Below are 14,592 nucleotides of genomic sequence, written 5' to 3'. Positions count from 1 at the left end.
TTACCTGTCAGCACTAGTAGCCGGTCCATATTCGACTCGCCCAGTCGTCTTCTCAACGTTGAATGACGGAGTGGTCTGGCCTTGTTGCGTGCACATGACTGTGCAAAGTGGTCTTTCTTTTGAGCATGTGTGTTGAATGTAAATAAGAGGGATGAAATACGCACGTTTGTCCATATATAGGGTATTCTTTCAGGTGTAATAAACATGTGTCAATGACCCCATATGGTTAAGCCTAGCACAAAATTGTTGTGTTTTCGGGTTCAGTCCAGTCGGTAGGTATGGATTCTCTTATTTTTTGTGAACATCCTTTTTTTTAAATTTCGGCTGAAGGGATAAAAAAAATATATCATAGCAATGTAAAAAAAAAATTACGACAAAATACATGATTCTACAAAGTAGTGCACGGAGTATCATAAACATACCATCAATATTCTATTTCATGAATATTCAACACCGAGAGAAATTATTAAGGCTCCACCCATGTCAGCGGGTCAAATTTTATGTCACTACCATTCAAAAGAAGCATAAATTCACACGGTTACACTCGATCGTCACACAAAGATGTCATAACAACACATGGTAGAAGACATGTTCAGTCATTTCTTCCGGGATATTTACAAGAACAAGCATGTACAATCTCAGCACAAAAAAATATATTGGATTAGTAGTATAATAGTTAATGTTAACAAATCTTTGTATTCTTTAGGTAAATGTTGGTGATAAATGCACGATACAATATATTAAGATGGTTACTCAATGTGATCGTTGTGCTCTACGTCTTTTAGTTCTATCAAAATGCGTTATGGGTCTGTTGCAAAATGTATAAGATACTTGGCTCAAATATGAAAAAAAAAAGCTACAGACCAACTTATTCTCAACATCAAAATTTCTGACAATAACTGAATCTCTCGTTATTTTTTTTTTCCTAGACCTGGGAATAAAACACATTCATATTACAAAAACAGTCATGCACAATCCCAACACAAAGTAATAAACAATATACATATATTGGGCTATTATTCTATACAACTATATGACATTAATAATCCTCAAAGTAAATTGATTAGGCTGGCTATAGATTCATTTAAAGAACACATTATTTATTTGTTGCAAATAGGTTGGGTGAACTGCACAAAGAAAACTACAGACCAGCTAGCTTAAGCATTCTCAACAATAAAATCTATGACAATAGTTATAACACATGATGACTCGACCTGGGATAAACATATTTATAAGAAGTAGAAACAATGTACATGGTGCTAGTCTATATCTGAAGTGTAGCATTCGTAAGGTACATAATCTATTTGTTAAAATATATATCAACACTTGGGTGAACTGCAAAAAGAAAACTACATGCCAGCTAGCTTAAGTATTCTTATCAGTAAAATCTATGACAAGAGTTGGAACATGTTGTTATCTTTGGCCTTATGTTTGTTCAGGTCGGAAAGTTCTTCAAGAACGACAGCAAACTTGTTAAGATGTTTCGGATCAGGCGCTTCTTTCTTACCAGTTTTCTCTGGCTCTCGCTTTGTGACAACTGAAAGAGTATGCTTTAATTGGTCTACTTTCTCGGAGGTTGAATCCTTTACAAATGTACTCATCTGTAAGTCATCAGTGTTCGGATCCTGACTTTCCTCTGCGTACACATCCATGATGATGGTCATGAACATGCTCAGTAATACGAACTGCATTAAGGCCTGGTAAACAAAGAACATCAAGGGACCGAGAATATAGTGTCCATCAACGAGAGCATCGAAATCAAAACTACCCAACATCATGGTGCACAGGCTTGTCAGGCTGGTCAGGATGTTCTTGTAATCCTGCAGCTTGGTGCCGAACAGAAGATTTCCCATTTGTGTAAAGGCCATGAGAATGATGCCGGCTACAAAGAAGAAGCGTAGTACAGGCTTAAATGACTTTTTAATCGTCATGCTTAGGGCATAGACGTGAGAGTTGAACCTTAAGAGCCGAATCAACTTTAGCGTAGCACAACAGATTAGAAATGCTAGCAGGTAAGTGTAGATCTGAAACCAGTTCACTGCGCTTTTGTAGATCTCGAAAACGGTGTTTCCAGATCTGCGTTGTTCTGCGGCCTTATCGATGATGCTCTGTGCGTTGAAGTAAACTCCAAGGGTGCCGAAACCGATAACGATGACTGAGAGCTCTACCCAGCTCCAGAACTCACTCAGGTACTCAAGCGGTCGGGCGAAGAGGCTCTTGGCTGAAACAATACAAAATATACAGATTAACTGATTTATGCTCATGGTGAAATATATGTTAGAAACCCTTCTATCTTTGCTAAAGAAGGTCATGTTTTGAAGCTATGGATGGATTGTCAGGATGTGTATAATGTGGTCAGGTCTTGGCCTACCTGGGAGAATATTTGTTTTTAGCCCCCTGGCGGCTTTTGTTGGTACTGCAGTGAAACGTCATATTTTGAATATCGCAATTCATCTTAAATGAAAACAAGGCGTTTTTAATAAAAGAAAATAAAGGGTTCACAGTCTCACCTTCTTTAACGGCAAAGAAAAGCAGGAATGCCGCCAGCAAAGCCCGAAGCGCCAGTAGAAGGATAGCGTCCTGTTGTATCAGCCTGAGTGACACAACCTCCCCATGTGTATAGGCAGCTCCAAGCTGAGTGAACTCGACCACCAGCGATACCACTGAGAACAGGTTCGCATGCGGGTTATACAGAATCAGCTCCACGAAGACGACTCGGGTTCGCTCGTCCAGCCAGTTGTTCTGCGATAGGTATGTTGCCAATGTTGCACTCGAGTCCAGTGTTGTTCCAAGTGATGTTGTGTAACCGCTGCCGAGGTATGAGCCATGTTTTCCGAAGAACGGGAAGCCTGGTGAATAAAACACGTGTTTAGCCACTTAAGTGTACATATCAAGATAATTATCAAATAACAAAGTGATAACAACTGACGTTTCGGTGACCACCTGTCATCTTCCTTCAAGACAATATTGACAGGTTCAGTCAGTTATCGACCTGATGAAATTTTGCAAGATAGCAACTAGACGCACGAATAGTTAACGTTCTCTTAACACTTTCGAACACATCAGGTCAGTGCAATAGGAACAAAACATAAACACCGCTCACAAAAGAATGAAAGACATAAAAATGAACTCACTGTCACTCAGTGAGACAAACGAGAAGTTCCATGGCGTGTCTTGGCTGATGAGAGGAGGTGGCGTGGGGACCGCGTCGGTAGTGTTGACGGTATTGTTGTACAGAATCCACCCCTGTAGGTAGAATATGAATATGAATGGCTTCAGTCAATGTGGTAAATGTATTTCATGACTGGACAGCCTTAAACTACCCCAAAAAAAAGAGAAAATGTAACTGTCAAAATATAGACAGACCCAAAACAATACATCCCCGTGAAGTAGTAGCCTCTTCCATTGACCCCATAACCTCGACTGTCTTGTCTGATTAGCGACTAGTTCCATCACCTCTGAATTCTATATCCTGTCATTCTGCCTCTCTACTTGACAGTGTTTTCAAATAACTACGGACAGACACCAACCCGAACAAACACACACCGAAAACAATCCATCCGTTTCCACAGATGCCAAAAAACGTTGCAGGGTATAGGTTATCGTAAGTAGCCACGAGTTTGGACATCAAAATAGGTCCAGAAATAAAAAGAAGGCTAATGTGTTAAAAGTACGCAAAGGGAAAACACATACATCTCTGGAAATGTAGACTTACCTGCATGTAGTCTTCGGTATCTGCCTTTAGATTGGAGAAAGCGACCGTACATCGTGGGGCAAAGACTTGCATCTTTTCGGGTGTCTCACAGAGTTGACCTTAAGTAAAAATGACCATATGATTATTTTCTTACTCTCTAGAGAGAAAACACCAGCCTATCATTGAGTTCTAGATGCCTGCAATGATTGCAAAGTTACAAGACGAACTCTTCCCTACCTGATATCAGCCGGACCTGCCTGAGTTGCGCCGTGCCAAGTTGATACGTTAACATGTCCGGAAGTTCCATATCTTTGGGGTTGGCTTCCCCGTTGTACCAATCTCCTGAGTGTGTGGCTGGAATCAGGCTGTCTGTTACCCATTCCCAGAATGAAGGGATGTCTTTGATCTGGAAGGAGAAGTGTATGTTATTAGTGAATGCCAAGTGTTAATGTTTTCCGTTTGTTCCATTGTTTGTTTGTTTGTCTTGGTGTGTGTGTACGTTTTTTCCTGCTGGACCGGGTCCATGGTGGCGGGATGTAAAGCGGGAAATGGTGTAACAGGAGACCTGTAGGATACATGTAGACAGGCTGATTTGGCCCGGGTCCAAAATTAGTGCCACAGTCTTGAACCGAGTCCAAAATCCCACAAGAAGGCAGAAAAATGCATAAGCAGAATTAAGCTAGAAATTCACAATGAATAGAAAAAGAAATTTACCAAGACTCGGTAGACTCACGGAGGTATGAGATGTAAGATTTTATGTTTTCGAAATATTACCTTTTTCACGTGCTTTAAATTGAGATGGATTTCTAACATTATTTTTGACTTACTTCTGGGAGGTCGTCCGCGCTTCCGAACACGTGTTCCTTCACGTTCTGTGTCATGTAGAAGGCCAGCGGGCTCCGTTCTTGGTATGCCGTGAGCATGATCACCGTCACGAACAGGCCGAACACGATCACCTCCAGCACGGCGGCACGACGTTTGCGTTTCTCTGCGCTCTTGGCTCTCGCTTCGGCCAATACTGATTCATCTGGTGGTAGCGTGGACCGCTCATCATCCGATGACTAAAATATAAAATTGGAAGTATACTTTAAGTACCAGAGTTATCAACCAAGGATTGATGTGTTCAAAAATTCGCATTATTTCCCGAGAACCATAGTAGAATGGAACTCGTTGTCATCAAATACTGTAGGAACGTCTTCGAGTTGCAGTCAGATGTGCAAAAGTTAGGTATGACAAGCCATTCAGGGTAATAAAACCAGCTGCTACCGCGCCGCGTGCCTGCGAAGCTGGTGTGTTACGCCGAAGGGCGGTTATACCGGCTATACAGATACAGATATTGCATTTTATCAAGACGAGATCTAGACCATACTGTGCAAAAAGAACCATACAACCAGTAGTACTACTAGTAGCAAAGTACATATCACTGACTCTACATAATGATGGAAAGTGGGGGAGGTTGCTTACCTTAGAGTCAGGAGTATACTTTTGTGCTCGGGTCATACCCATGTAGCGCATCCAGCCGGTTGCACTGCCCCACCGACGCTCAGACTGAACTTTCTCAACCTGTTGGGGAGAGTACAAAAGCTACTGAAACTGGAACATGGAGTTTCTCTCTCCCCCTCTCTCTCTCTCTCTCTCTCTCTCTCTCTCTCGCTCTCTCTCTCTCTCTCTCTCTCTCTCTCTCAAAAGCATTAGAGCCATGCATGCTGTATGGTTGGTAGCACGTGCGATTACCTCATCATCGGTCTGTATGTATTCCTCGTCCTCTTCCACTGGCGCTGCTGGTGGTTCCTCGTCTTCGATAGGTTTCTACGTTAAGTAGACAGGCAAAATGTAAAGGAAATGCTGTTCATCCTCAATGTTGATTCTTGCCATGTACTTAATGCGCAAAACCGAGGAGTTATGCCTACATGCTATGTTTGACAAACTAACTAACTAACTAACAAACAAACAGGCCTAATATCTTACCCTTGTCAACAAGGCAAACACCATAGCCACCAGCATCAGCTTGAAGGGTTGCACCAGGAACAAATCAGTGAAGAATGACGTCACGAAGGTGAAGACCCAGGCTTCTGCCTTCGCCTTGCCGAAGCTCAGCGTGTACAGAACTGTGAAGAAGGCAGCCACGAAGCTAGCCGACCACACCAGCAGCCAACCTGTGAAACATTTTTGTTAACGTAAGTTGAAGTCAAAGGTTTAGGTATAACGTTAGCTCAAGGCAAAGATACCAATGACAGACGATGGCAATTTGTATGGGGAATGATCTGAACAGCAAATTTAGTGTTGTTGGTCAACATTTTGTAAAATATATTTGTCCCCTCCCTCAAACCTTCGGCAGTCTTCACCATGCCAAGATTGATACGAACCCTAAGCATCTAAATCAAGAAGGCGTAGAATAACAAATTCTAAGTTCTGAGGAAATGCTTTCAGAGAAACAGTGAAAGATTTGGTACTCACCTAAATACACCGTCCACCAGGGAAGAGACGATTTCTTCTCAGGCTCGGGTTTCTCTTCTTTGCCTTTCACAGCCTTTCGTTCCCGTTCATTGGTCTGAACCTCCACAGGTGACTGCACATCATGTGTGATAGTGTCGTTGGCTCTCCTCATCTTCAAACCAACGGTTGGTCTGTTGGTTGGACAATAATCAGAAGGTATGGTTGGAACATTGGATGAGAGAGCCAACTCGCTCTTGGGCGTCTTCCCCGAAGATGTAAGGATACCGTCACTTGGTTTGGACTGTTCATTCTTATTGGAAGCGTTTGTTTTTGGTCTCTTTCCCGAGTTACGAAAGAAGAAGACGATGAGAAGGTTGACTGGGAGGCTGATAGCTGCACTTTGTATGCCAATCATTAGCTGAAATAGTAAACAAAGATTATATAAATGAGTTGTTAGTCATAATAGATTCTCAAAGTACACCTACTGTTTAGTCGTAGAGACTTCTCTATTCATGACATTTTAAAAACCGTTCGATTTTAACTTATTTGATTGCTCTCTTATTTCATACCTGAGGGAGAGAAATCGGAGGGTCAATTTCCAAACCAGCAATCCTCAATGGTTCGGGAGGGTCGAAGTCGTCCCCGCGGCCGAAGAACATGATGTTGGTGATCATGGAGCTGTAGAGCAGCGTCAGGCAGCAGGACAGGCGCTGGACACGGGTGAAGGGACTCCGCGCTGGACGGCCTTTCACGGAGAACCACAGGTGACCATCATTCATGTCCCTGATTGGCATAAATCGGTATCAATTAGTGTTGAATCTCAAAACAGAGGAACATATAACAACATTATTAACTTATATTGATTCGTCAAAAGAAAATACATCGAGGTAACATTATATGATCGAAGTTGCATTTTACTCTAAATGGTTTGATCACTACAAGTCAAATCAATTCCTTCAACTGTATAAAATACGGAGATTACCGAGATTACATGCTCAAGCGTTTTTTCCAGTAACATGTTATGGGCAAGTGACGCTGAAGAAGAGTGATGGATGTCACTCGAAACTTCCGGAAGTAATCTCCATTAATTATGTTCTCCAGTTGTAGAGATTGATTTCTCTTTACATATTGTTTTATAAAAGTATTTTGAATAGCTTGACGAGTATCAAGTATTCACAACACACAGCAAACTAACATTAATTATTCTTACAGAAAAAGAATTATGATGATTACCGTGCGCTTTTGGCTAGAAAAACATTTCGAAACTTTGTCATGTCCTCGAGTGATGCTGTGGGGATGATACGGTCAATCTTGCCGTCATCTTCATCGACAGCGAGCCATCTGTGATGCAACAAATTTATGAATATAAACAAACAAACAAACAAACAAACGAAGTGATTCTGACTAACTAACATGCACTCAGGCAAATATTCCCCTTGAAACCAAATATATAGATTTATTCAGTAAAGTAGATATCAAGGAAGTCTAATAAACGTAAATACCTATTTGCCAAGAAATAAGTTGTTTCGTTGGTTCCTCTGTTGACGACAATGACTTGGTTAAGGAACCTGGAAAAGTATAGACAGTCAATCGATCACATTGGTCATCTGAAACAGTTTCTTTCGATAACTTATACTACCAAACAATTTTTATAACTGTAGTCATTCAGATGTTAAAATCAAATTTCTATTTCATTGCTTAAAGTGTTTCGTATCGGTAAGTTAGAAGTTAGACCATCCCTAGCGCGTGCTTGTAGAGCACGGTTGGGGCTACGCCCATCTTTCGATAGGGACATAAATGGGTGTACAGTATTCGAGAAGGCTTCCTCGAGCACGTTACAGGGGAAGGTCTTGCAACCCTCCCTGTAAAATATACCCTGCTACTGAAACAGCAAAGAGACGTGCTTCCCTATGTGTCACCAGGCACTACAAGGGTAGTACTGAACGAACGAACGGATATCCCTAGACTCACCATGCAGGACTGTACCCGGCGTTGTTGTGCCACACCCGCATGTAAGCAAGGCCTCTTAGAGGCTGTTCTGTAGACACCAAAAAAGAGTCTACACTGCCCTGTTCGAACAGAATCCGTTTGGGGTCCCTGAGTGTGATGGTAGGGCTGCTTTCTTCAAAGCCGCACAGGACGATTGAAATCTGCAATGCACGTTTAATACTGCATGTGAATACATAAGATTATTCGTTCAGAGGTGCACGAATGGATGATATATGTACAGAACGATAGATCCTCATGACAGAACTGTGGATCGCATTTGCAGACACATCTATGACTTGACTTACAGAACTATAACATATCCTATTAACAAGCTTTTTAAACCTTGAATTTCATCGATCTTTTAAGTATTGCATAAAACAACCAAATTTAACGACTTGTCGAAACACAACTTTTCAATTCGACGTTGATATCCAAAGATGCCGCCATTACAATAATGAAACTCCTACCTCAGCAGTTGTTCCAGCATTGCCTTTGAAACCCGTGTAGACTGTGATCACGTACTGACAGTCTTTGCGAGGATTCAGTCTATGACCAGGTAGAAGCCCAACACCAGTCTGTATGGAAATAAACCGTTTGTTTGATAATCACCATAAACACGCACACGGTAGTTAGAATAGTAGGAATCAGCTTGCGCTGCCATCGTCTATGTATTTTTCACAGTAATACATTTTGGTTCATGTATGAAAATGTAGGCCAGGTTTCTTTATTTCACATAAATCTATTACGAGAATACAGTGACGGCAAAGACACAGTCAATTGACGACGCAAGTGCAGGGACACGTAACCATCAACATTAAAAAAAACAATAGATGCTTAGTACTTCTTACCTTGGTAAGATCCTTTCTGTCTGCCTTCCTCGAGAATAGGAGGAGGAATAAGTACGATCCGAACGTGGCCAACACCAAGATGAGTCCGGCTGGGTTTTCTAAAATGTTGGCAGAAAGAGCCTCCTGGATGTTGAGTGGATTCGGCGCCACGAAGCCAGAGAACTTGGTCAGATGGTCGCATCGGCAGTGCATGTGGGTCATGTTGGACATCACTCCAGTCTGAAACCAAAACAGCATGAACATCAAATGTTGATACAAAGATGAAGGCAATAGTCTACAATGCATTGAATCCTTATATATGTGTAAATAAAGAAAAACGTCTGAAAAGCAATCCACCAATATATCACTTTGGCGATGTCATAGTCTTTAAGTTTAAGAGACGTGTCCATTGCTACCTTCACCACGCTATGAAATTAATTCCTCGAAGACTTACTTGGCAACTATTAGTCCTTGATTAGGCACTAATTTGGTAATTGGTGTACTACACAGAGGTTGGTACCATATTCTAATCATTAACTAATATTCAGTGGTTATTGGTCACCATAGCAGCATGTTAGAAAAAAAAGACCTACACTGCAGCCATCGCTTTCCCACAGATGAACGGGTTCCTCAGCAAAATAAACGCAGGAAGTCTCAAATACGGACAGAGTAAAGTTGACAACGCCTCCACTTCCAACATCCAGATCAGAGCCAAACTGCACACCTGTAATGTTATAAAACACGGGTACTTTTAAAAGATCTACAGATGCTTTGTGAAGATCTCACGATGCTGTGTAAAGATCTCAACATGCTGTGTAATGATCTCAAGATGTTGTGTAAAGATATCAAGATGCTGTGTAAAGATCTCAAAAAGCTTTGTAAAGATCTCAAAATGCTGTGTAAAGACCTCAAGGTGCTTTGTTAAAATCTTAAGGTGCCTTGTAAAGATCTCAAGGTGTCTTTCTGAAGATCTTACGAAGCTTTGTAAAGATCTCAAGATGCTTTGTAAAGATCTGAAGATGTTTTTTCTAAATTAGACTGCTTGGGAGTAATATCTCTTTACCAGCTTGTCCATTTGAGAGCCGCGTTGATGGCCAATGAATACATTGTACCATGTATTAACTTGATGTAAACAAGGAATTAAAAAGCATGAAGTTAGATGATGCATAAGCTACACGTAGTAACATACCGACGTGATACTCCGTCATGTTCACAACGTCAGCGTCAGTGATGGCAATCTCATCCTCTGGCAGGTGCCACTGGTAGGGGTCGGCAGTAAGGAACGTGTCGTTTATCCACTTTATAGAGAAGAGTTGATTATCTGGTACTGGCAGCGTTGTTGTCCAGTTGAAATCATCCTTTGTAGGCGGTATGTGTTTGCTCAGGTACATGGTGACGGGTTGAGGGAAGATGGTGTTGTTGAACTTTACCAGGATTCCGATAGACGACATGTTCTTCTTGGCGAAGAACGGAAAGGTCTGTAATCAGAAAAACAAAGGGAAATTAAAAAAATCAGTACAAATTGTAACAAGAAGTCGAAGATCTCATACCTCCGTGACATATTCCGTGAGTTTTTCGTGATTTCTTGATTTCATTCATTATTGTCAATTTCTCGCTAATTCCAGTTATGCATTGTCCTGCCTCCCTGTGGGACTTTTGACCTGGGCTAATCCTGTGGCACCATATTCAGACCCTGTCAAAACCAGCCATCCAATCCTGCTAGTCTCCAGTTACACCATTTTCTGACTCACATCCTACCACTCTGCAATATTCAAATAGCTGCGAAAACACACCAGGACACATACAAACACGCAAACACTGAAAACAATGCCTCCTTATGACTCTGATCTTATAAAGACTATAAAGACAAAACATTCAATGATATTGGGATCAACGTACCGATACTTTCCCAAGCGGAGCTGAACTCTTGAACATGAATATGAAGTCGTCCAGGTTTTTGTCCTCTCTCCGAGTGAGGATGTCGATGGGTTCCCTCAGGTTGGAGACTTGAAGAGTTCGGTCTCCACATTTCACGCTGAGTCCGGGGATGTCGGTCTCAATCTCTTTTGAATTGTTGGAGTACTCGAATGGGTTGAAGTTTGACTCGTAGAACTGTGGTGAAGGGAATTCGTAATCAATCAATCAATTAATCAATGAACCAATCAATCGTCAGTTTATCAATCAAGACATTCACGCTTTCAATAGTTCAGAAGATCGATCATAAAGGTATCAAGGGAAGATTGGGCCCTAGAATGCGGTAGGAACAAAAAAGATTCTAAAATATGCAGATAATGTGTTGAAGGTATGATCGGTATTACTTATATGATTATTCAACTTTTTGGATGTTCATAACTTTTTGGAAGGCTGCTAAGATAAAAGATGAAAATATATGTACCATTTTAATCTACTCCACTTTATTGTCTTAGTAAAGATAAAGTACAACGTATCAATGTTCGTTTTAGATAATCAACAATGGAATATTTTGAAAATATAATCTTAAAACCTAGTAAACCAGATTGTAACAGAACACCGAAAAACATGCCTCTATGTACATTTTTGTGTAGAGAAAAATAAGACTTCCAAAGAGAACACGAATTTTTCTTTAGTTACATGTAGAAGCAAGTTCAGACTAAAGCATGTTCACCTGTACTCCAACGGTCTCTTCTGGAGGACACCGGTCTCCGATAAGCGGTGGTAAAGATGGCACACGTATGAGGCAGTCACTTGCTCCCCCTACCTGGAACACCTTTTCTTCTAGGATCCCTCGATCTTGTCGTTGAATTCTTATATGCACCTGAAAGTAGATAATTTCAAGTACATGTATTTAAATCAGGATAACTCAAAATTACTTGTACTTGGACTTGCTTGTAACAGTCTTGATCTAAAATCAATTTTCCAACAATTACACTCCGAAAAAACTTGTACGTAAACTGTCTTAACTATGTAAAGCATTTATTCAATCTAAGCATTTTAAGGACAGATTAGATTTACCGTGTATTCGAGGGGCATGATCTTAGAGCCCATTGTTTTGTAACTGTATAATTTCCTGACCTGTGAGGTGTAAAAATCTGCGAAGATCTCATCATATTTCTGATCTGTAAACTCTGGCATCAAGGCGTTCAACAGGATGTCATCAAGAACGTCAAGACCTTCGAACCCGGTTGTCGTGGCATCTTTGCTCTGTAAGATTACATCAGGCAAAAATTATTACTGAATGGATAGCCATTCAGAACGTACATAGCTATATAGATGTGTCAAGTGATGGAGAATTGTACACACATTCAATTATTGATGTTGCCTCTGTATATATCAGCATGTAAAACTAACAATGCGACTAGCTCTTCTGTGCATTATGAAGAAGCCATTTCCTTATAACAAGCAAAAGATGGCAGTAATGTCCCATCTTTTCTTCTTGCGGCACATTTTGAAGGATCAGACTTATGTTAAGAGAAAAGAGGTGAAAGGTTTACAAGGTTAGTTGAGTTTCAAACACGTACCGCCTCTAAAACATCAGAGAAAGTGATTCCTGCCTCTCGCTCCGATAAAGCCATGGTCTGGGAAGCCATGAACACATTGCCCACCGCTGGGAACAGCGAAAAAGAAAACAATTGAGTGTCATACTTGGAAAATTAATACTTGGACATTATTTATGTGACTAATTATTCTACCTATCCATCCATTCATTCGATCATTCATTCGATCTTTCATTCATTCATTCCCTTGCACATTCCTTACTTTCTTTCTTTCTTCACTTGTTCCCCATCCATCCATCCAGTTATTCCGCATATATTCCTTCCTTTCTTCATTCATTCATTCATTCATTCAGTCATTCATTCATCTATCCAGTAATTCACCCATTCATTGATTCATTTATTTGTTTAATCATTCATTCACCCATTTAGTTCACCTGAAAACATAGAGGCAGCAGCTCGGATGACGTCAGCAACAGGAAGTATGGTGCTGTTTCCGGACAGCTCCCTGAGCTTCTCAAATGATGACTTGAGAAGAGATGAGGCAAGGACCTTCAAAAAAGAATGAATGGAAATATTTTCTGGAATATGTCTCAGAGAATAGGTAGGATGCATGTATACTCTGTGGTCATCAATTTTGATTTAAGCGCTTCTTAGACACCCCAGACCGGGCTAAGTCATAAGAAACGTGACATCATTGTTATTTATTAGTTGTCGTACATAACACATCTTCAATTTGTCTATGTCAAGACATCATGCGGACGACGTTGCAGAAAATAAATGCTTTGAGACATTTAACTAAAAGTTCTGCACACAGTAAACGGAAAAAGGCTGTCACAAATTTAACGATGAAAGCAAAGAAATTTTAAGGTACATCTATGAACCTCTAGAATAAAGTAAGAAATAAAGTAAGAATAACCATGGATTCGGGGGACAGTTGATCTGGGAATGCTGTAACCAGAAGCAGCACAGACGCCACTCCGTTCACGCTCTCGTAGTCTTGTATGGGTACTTGTGACATAGACGCAATTGTCTCGGCTACAGCCTGAAAACATATATGACATAGCTCAACGGTAGAATCAACACATTGATCTAGTTCTGATCAAACAGGTATATTTTTTTTCGAATTAGATATCAAATTCATGACATGACCAATATTTGCTTATTGGATATACTATGAAATGCTTCACGACACGACAGTTACTAAATGAACTTAATAACATAATTTTCTTTCATGTCTGTATCCTGACCATAGTAAAGTTGCAAACTGTAGTTTCTGTCTGTTGTGTGTATTGATGTACTACATATATAGGACCACAAAAAAGATACAGCTGCGGCAGGGCTTGCAGTTGGTCACTACAGCATGTAAAAGATGTATCACGACTGTAACACATTTGTCAGTTCTTTTTAAATGCATTTATTATATTTGGCGTTTCCAAACCTGTTCGACGTCTCCTCCACCGGCAGCTATGGAGCCGAGTGCTCCTGCAGCGGTGACAGCGGACAGGAACGCGTCCTCAGCTGCCCCCATCGCGAGCAGGGAGTAGAATGTGCCCTCCCCGTTATCATACAGTCCTGCCAGATAACCTGTCAGTTGATCCAAGGAAGGAGCAGATATCTGGAAAACAAAAATTAATTTTCTCATCTTCCTGAATGCCCTTTCTATGTCCTCAAATTTATTCAAGATTTTGCCTTGTTGTCCATTTCATATTTGATTTATACAGCACAATGCAGCAACAGTTCTGAAACAAGCTTCTTGAAGGCCTTAACCATCATCAATGCTGCCAAAACGTCATGATCATAGTGTATCCAAAACATGAGATGCAGAAAAAAAACGGCGGTTAAGAGGTCCAACATTCACATTGCATATTGAGCTCAGTCCTTTTCAAGACCTATCTATATACCAGATATCATTATAACTAATCCATACCGTCCTTTGCTTTGCTGACCAAAGTGTGAAGAAATACAAGCATACTGAGAGACAGATAGGAAGACGCACAAACAAATCTTTCGCGGAGGTAACAACAACGTAAACGATAAGAGTTGGAAATGGTTACTCTCACCTCGATTGGCGGCAGCGTAACTTCTGTATACCGGCCATCAATGCTGAACGCCCGCAGGATAATGATGACAGTCCCCGGTGCTATGTCCACCAACGACGTGTATCCGACCTAGC

At 40.9% G+C, this 14,592-nt stretch overlaps 2 protein-coding genes across 2 annotated transcripts in view; both read right to left on the bottom strand.

Moving 5' to 3' along the window:
- Positions 1-14,592, bottom strand: part of LOC136447424 (polycystin-1-like protein 2) — a 97,087-nt gene that overhangs the window by 79,722 nt on the left and 2,773 nt on the right. The window contains exons 5-24 of the mRNA XM_066446337.1: positions 14,480-14,587; positions 13,858-14,034; positions 13,336-13,461; positions 12,854-12,968; positions 12,444-12,529; positions 11,998-12,126; positions 11,591-11,740; positions 10,846-11,058; positions 10,136-10,424; positions 9,540-9,670; positions 8,968-9,186; positions 8,587-8,694; positions 8,102-8,280; positions 7,633-7,698; positions 7,364-7,471; positions 6,700-6,913; positions 6,152-6,548; positions 5,663-5,850; positions 5,429-5,503; positions 5,159-5,257 (exon numbers count right to left, since the gene is read on the bottom strand). Of these exons, the coding sequence (XP_066302434.1) occupies positions 5,159-5,257; positions 5,429-5,503; positions 5,663-5,850; positions 6,152-6,548; positions 6,700-6,913; positions 7,364-7,471; positions 7,633-7,698; positions 8,102-8,280; positions 8,587-8,694; positions 8,968-9,186; positions 9,540-9,670; positions 10,136-10,424; positions 10,846-11,058; positions 11,591-11,740; positions 11,998-12,126; positions 12,444-12,529; positions 12,854-12,968; positions 13,336-13,461; positions 13,858-14,034; positions 14,480-14,587 (3,177 nt within the window). The remainder of the gene's footprint in view (positions 1-5,158; positions 5,258-5,428; positions 5,504-5,662; positions 5,851-6,151; positions 6,549-6,699; positions 6,914-7,363; positions 7,472-7,632; positions 7,699-8,101; positions 8,281-8,586; positions 8,695-8,967; positions 9,187-9,539; positions 9,671-10,135; positions 10,425-10,845; positions 11,059-11,590; positions 11,741-11,997; positions 12,127-12,443; positions 12,530-12,853; positions 12,969-13,335; positions 13,462-13,857; positions 14,035-14,479; positions 14,588-14,592) is intronic.
- Positions 586-5,113, bottom strand: LOC136446992 (polycystin-2-like protein 1). The gene is made up of 7 exons (XM_066445653.1): positions 5,078-5,113; positions 4,522-4,755; positions 3,932-4,100; positions 3,716-3,813; positions 3,135-3,246; positions 2,511-2,849; positions 586-2,221 (listed from the first exon to the last, which is right to left on the bottom strand). Exons 1-7 carry the CDS (start codon positions 5,111-5,113, stop codon positions 1,389-1,391), a joined length of 1,821 nt encoding a protein of 606 aa, XP_066301750.1. The 3' UTR covers positions 586-1,388.

The sequence above is a fragment of the Branchiostoma lanceolatum genome, chromosome 13 (assembly GCF_035083965.1).
Source record: "Branchiostoma lanceolatum isolate klBraLanc5 chromosome 13, klBraLanc5.hap2, whole genome shotgun sequence".
Classification (NCBI taxonomy): Eukaryota; Metazoa; Chordata; class Leptocardii; order Amphioxiformes; family Branchiostomatidae; genus Branchiostoma; species Branchiostoma lanceolatum.
This window is presented reverse-complemented; position numbering and strand designations above follow the sequence as displayed.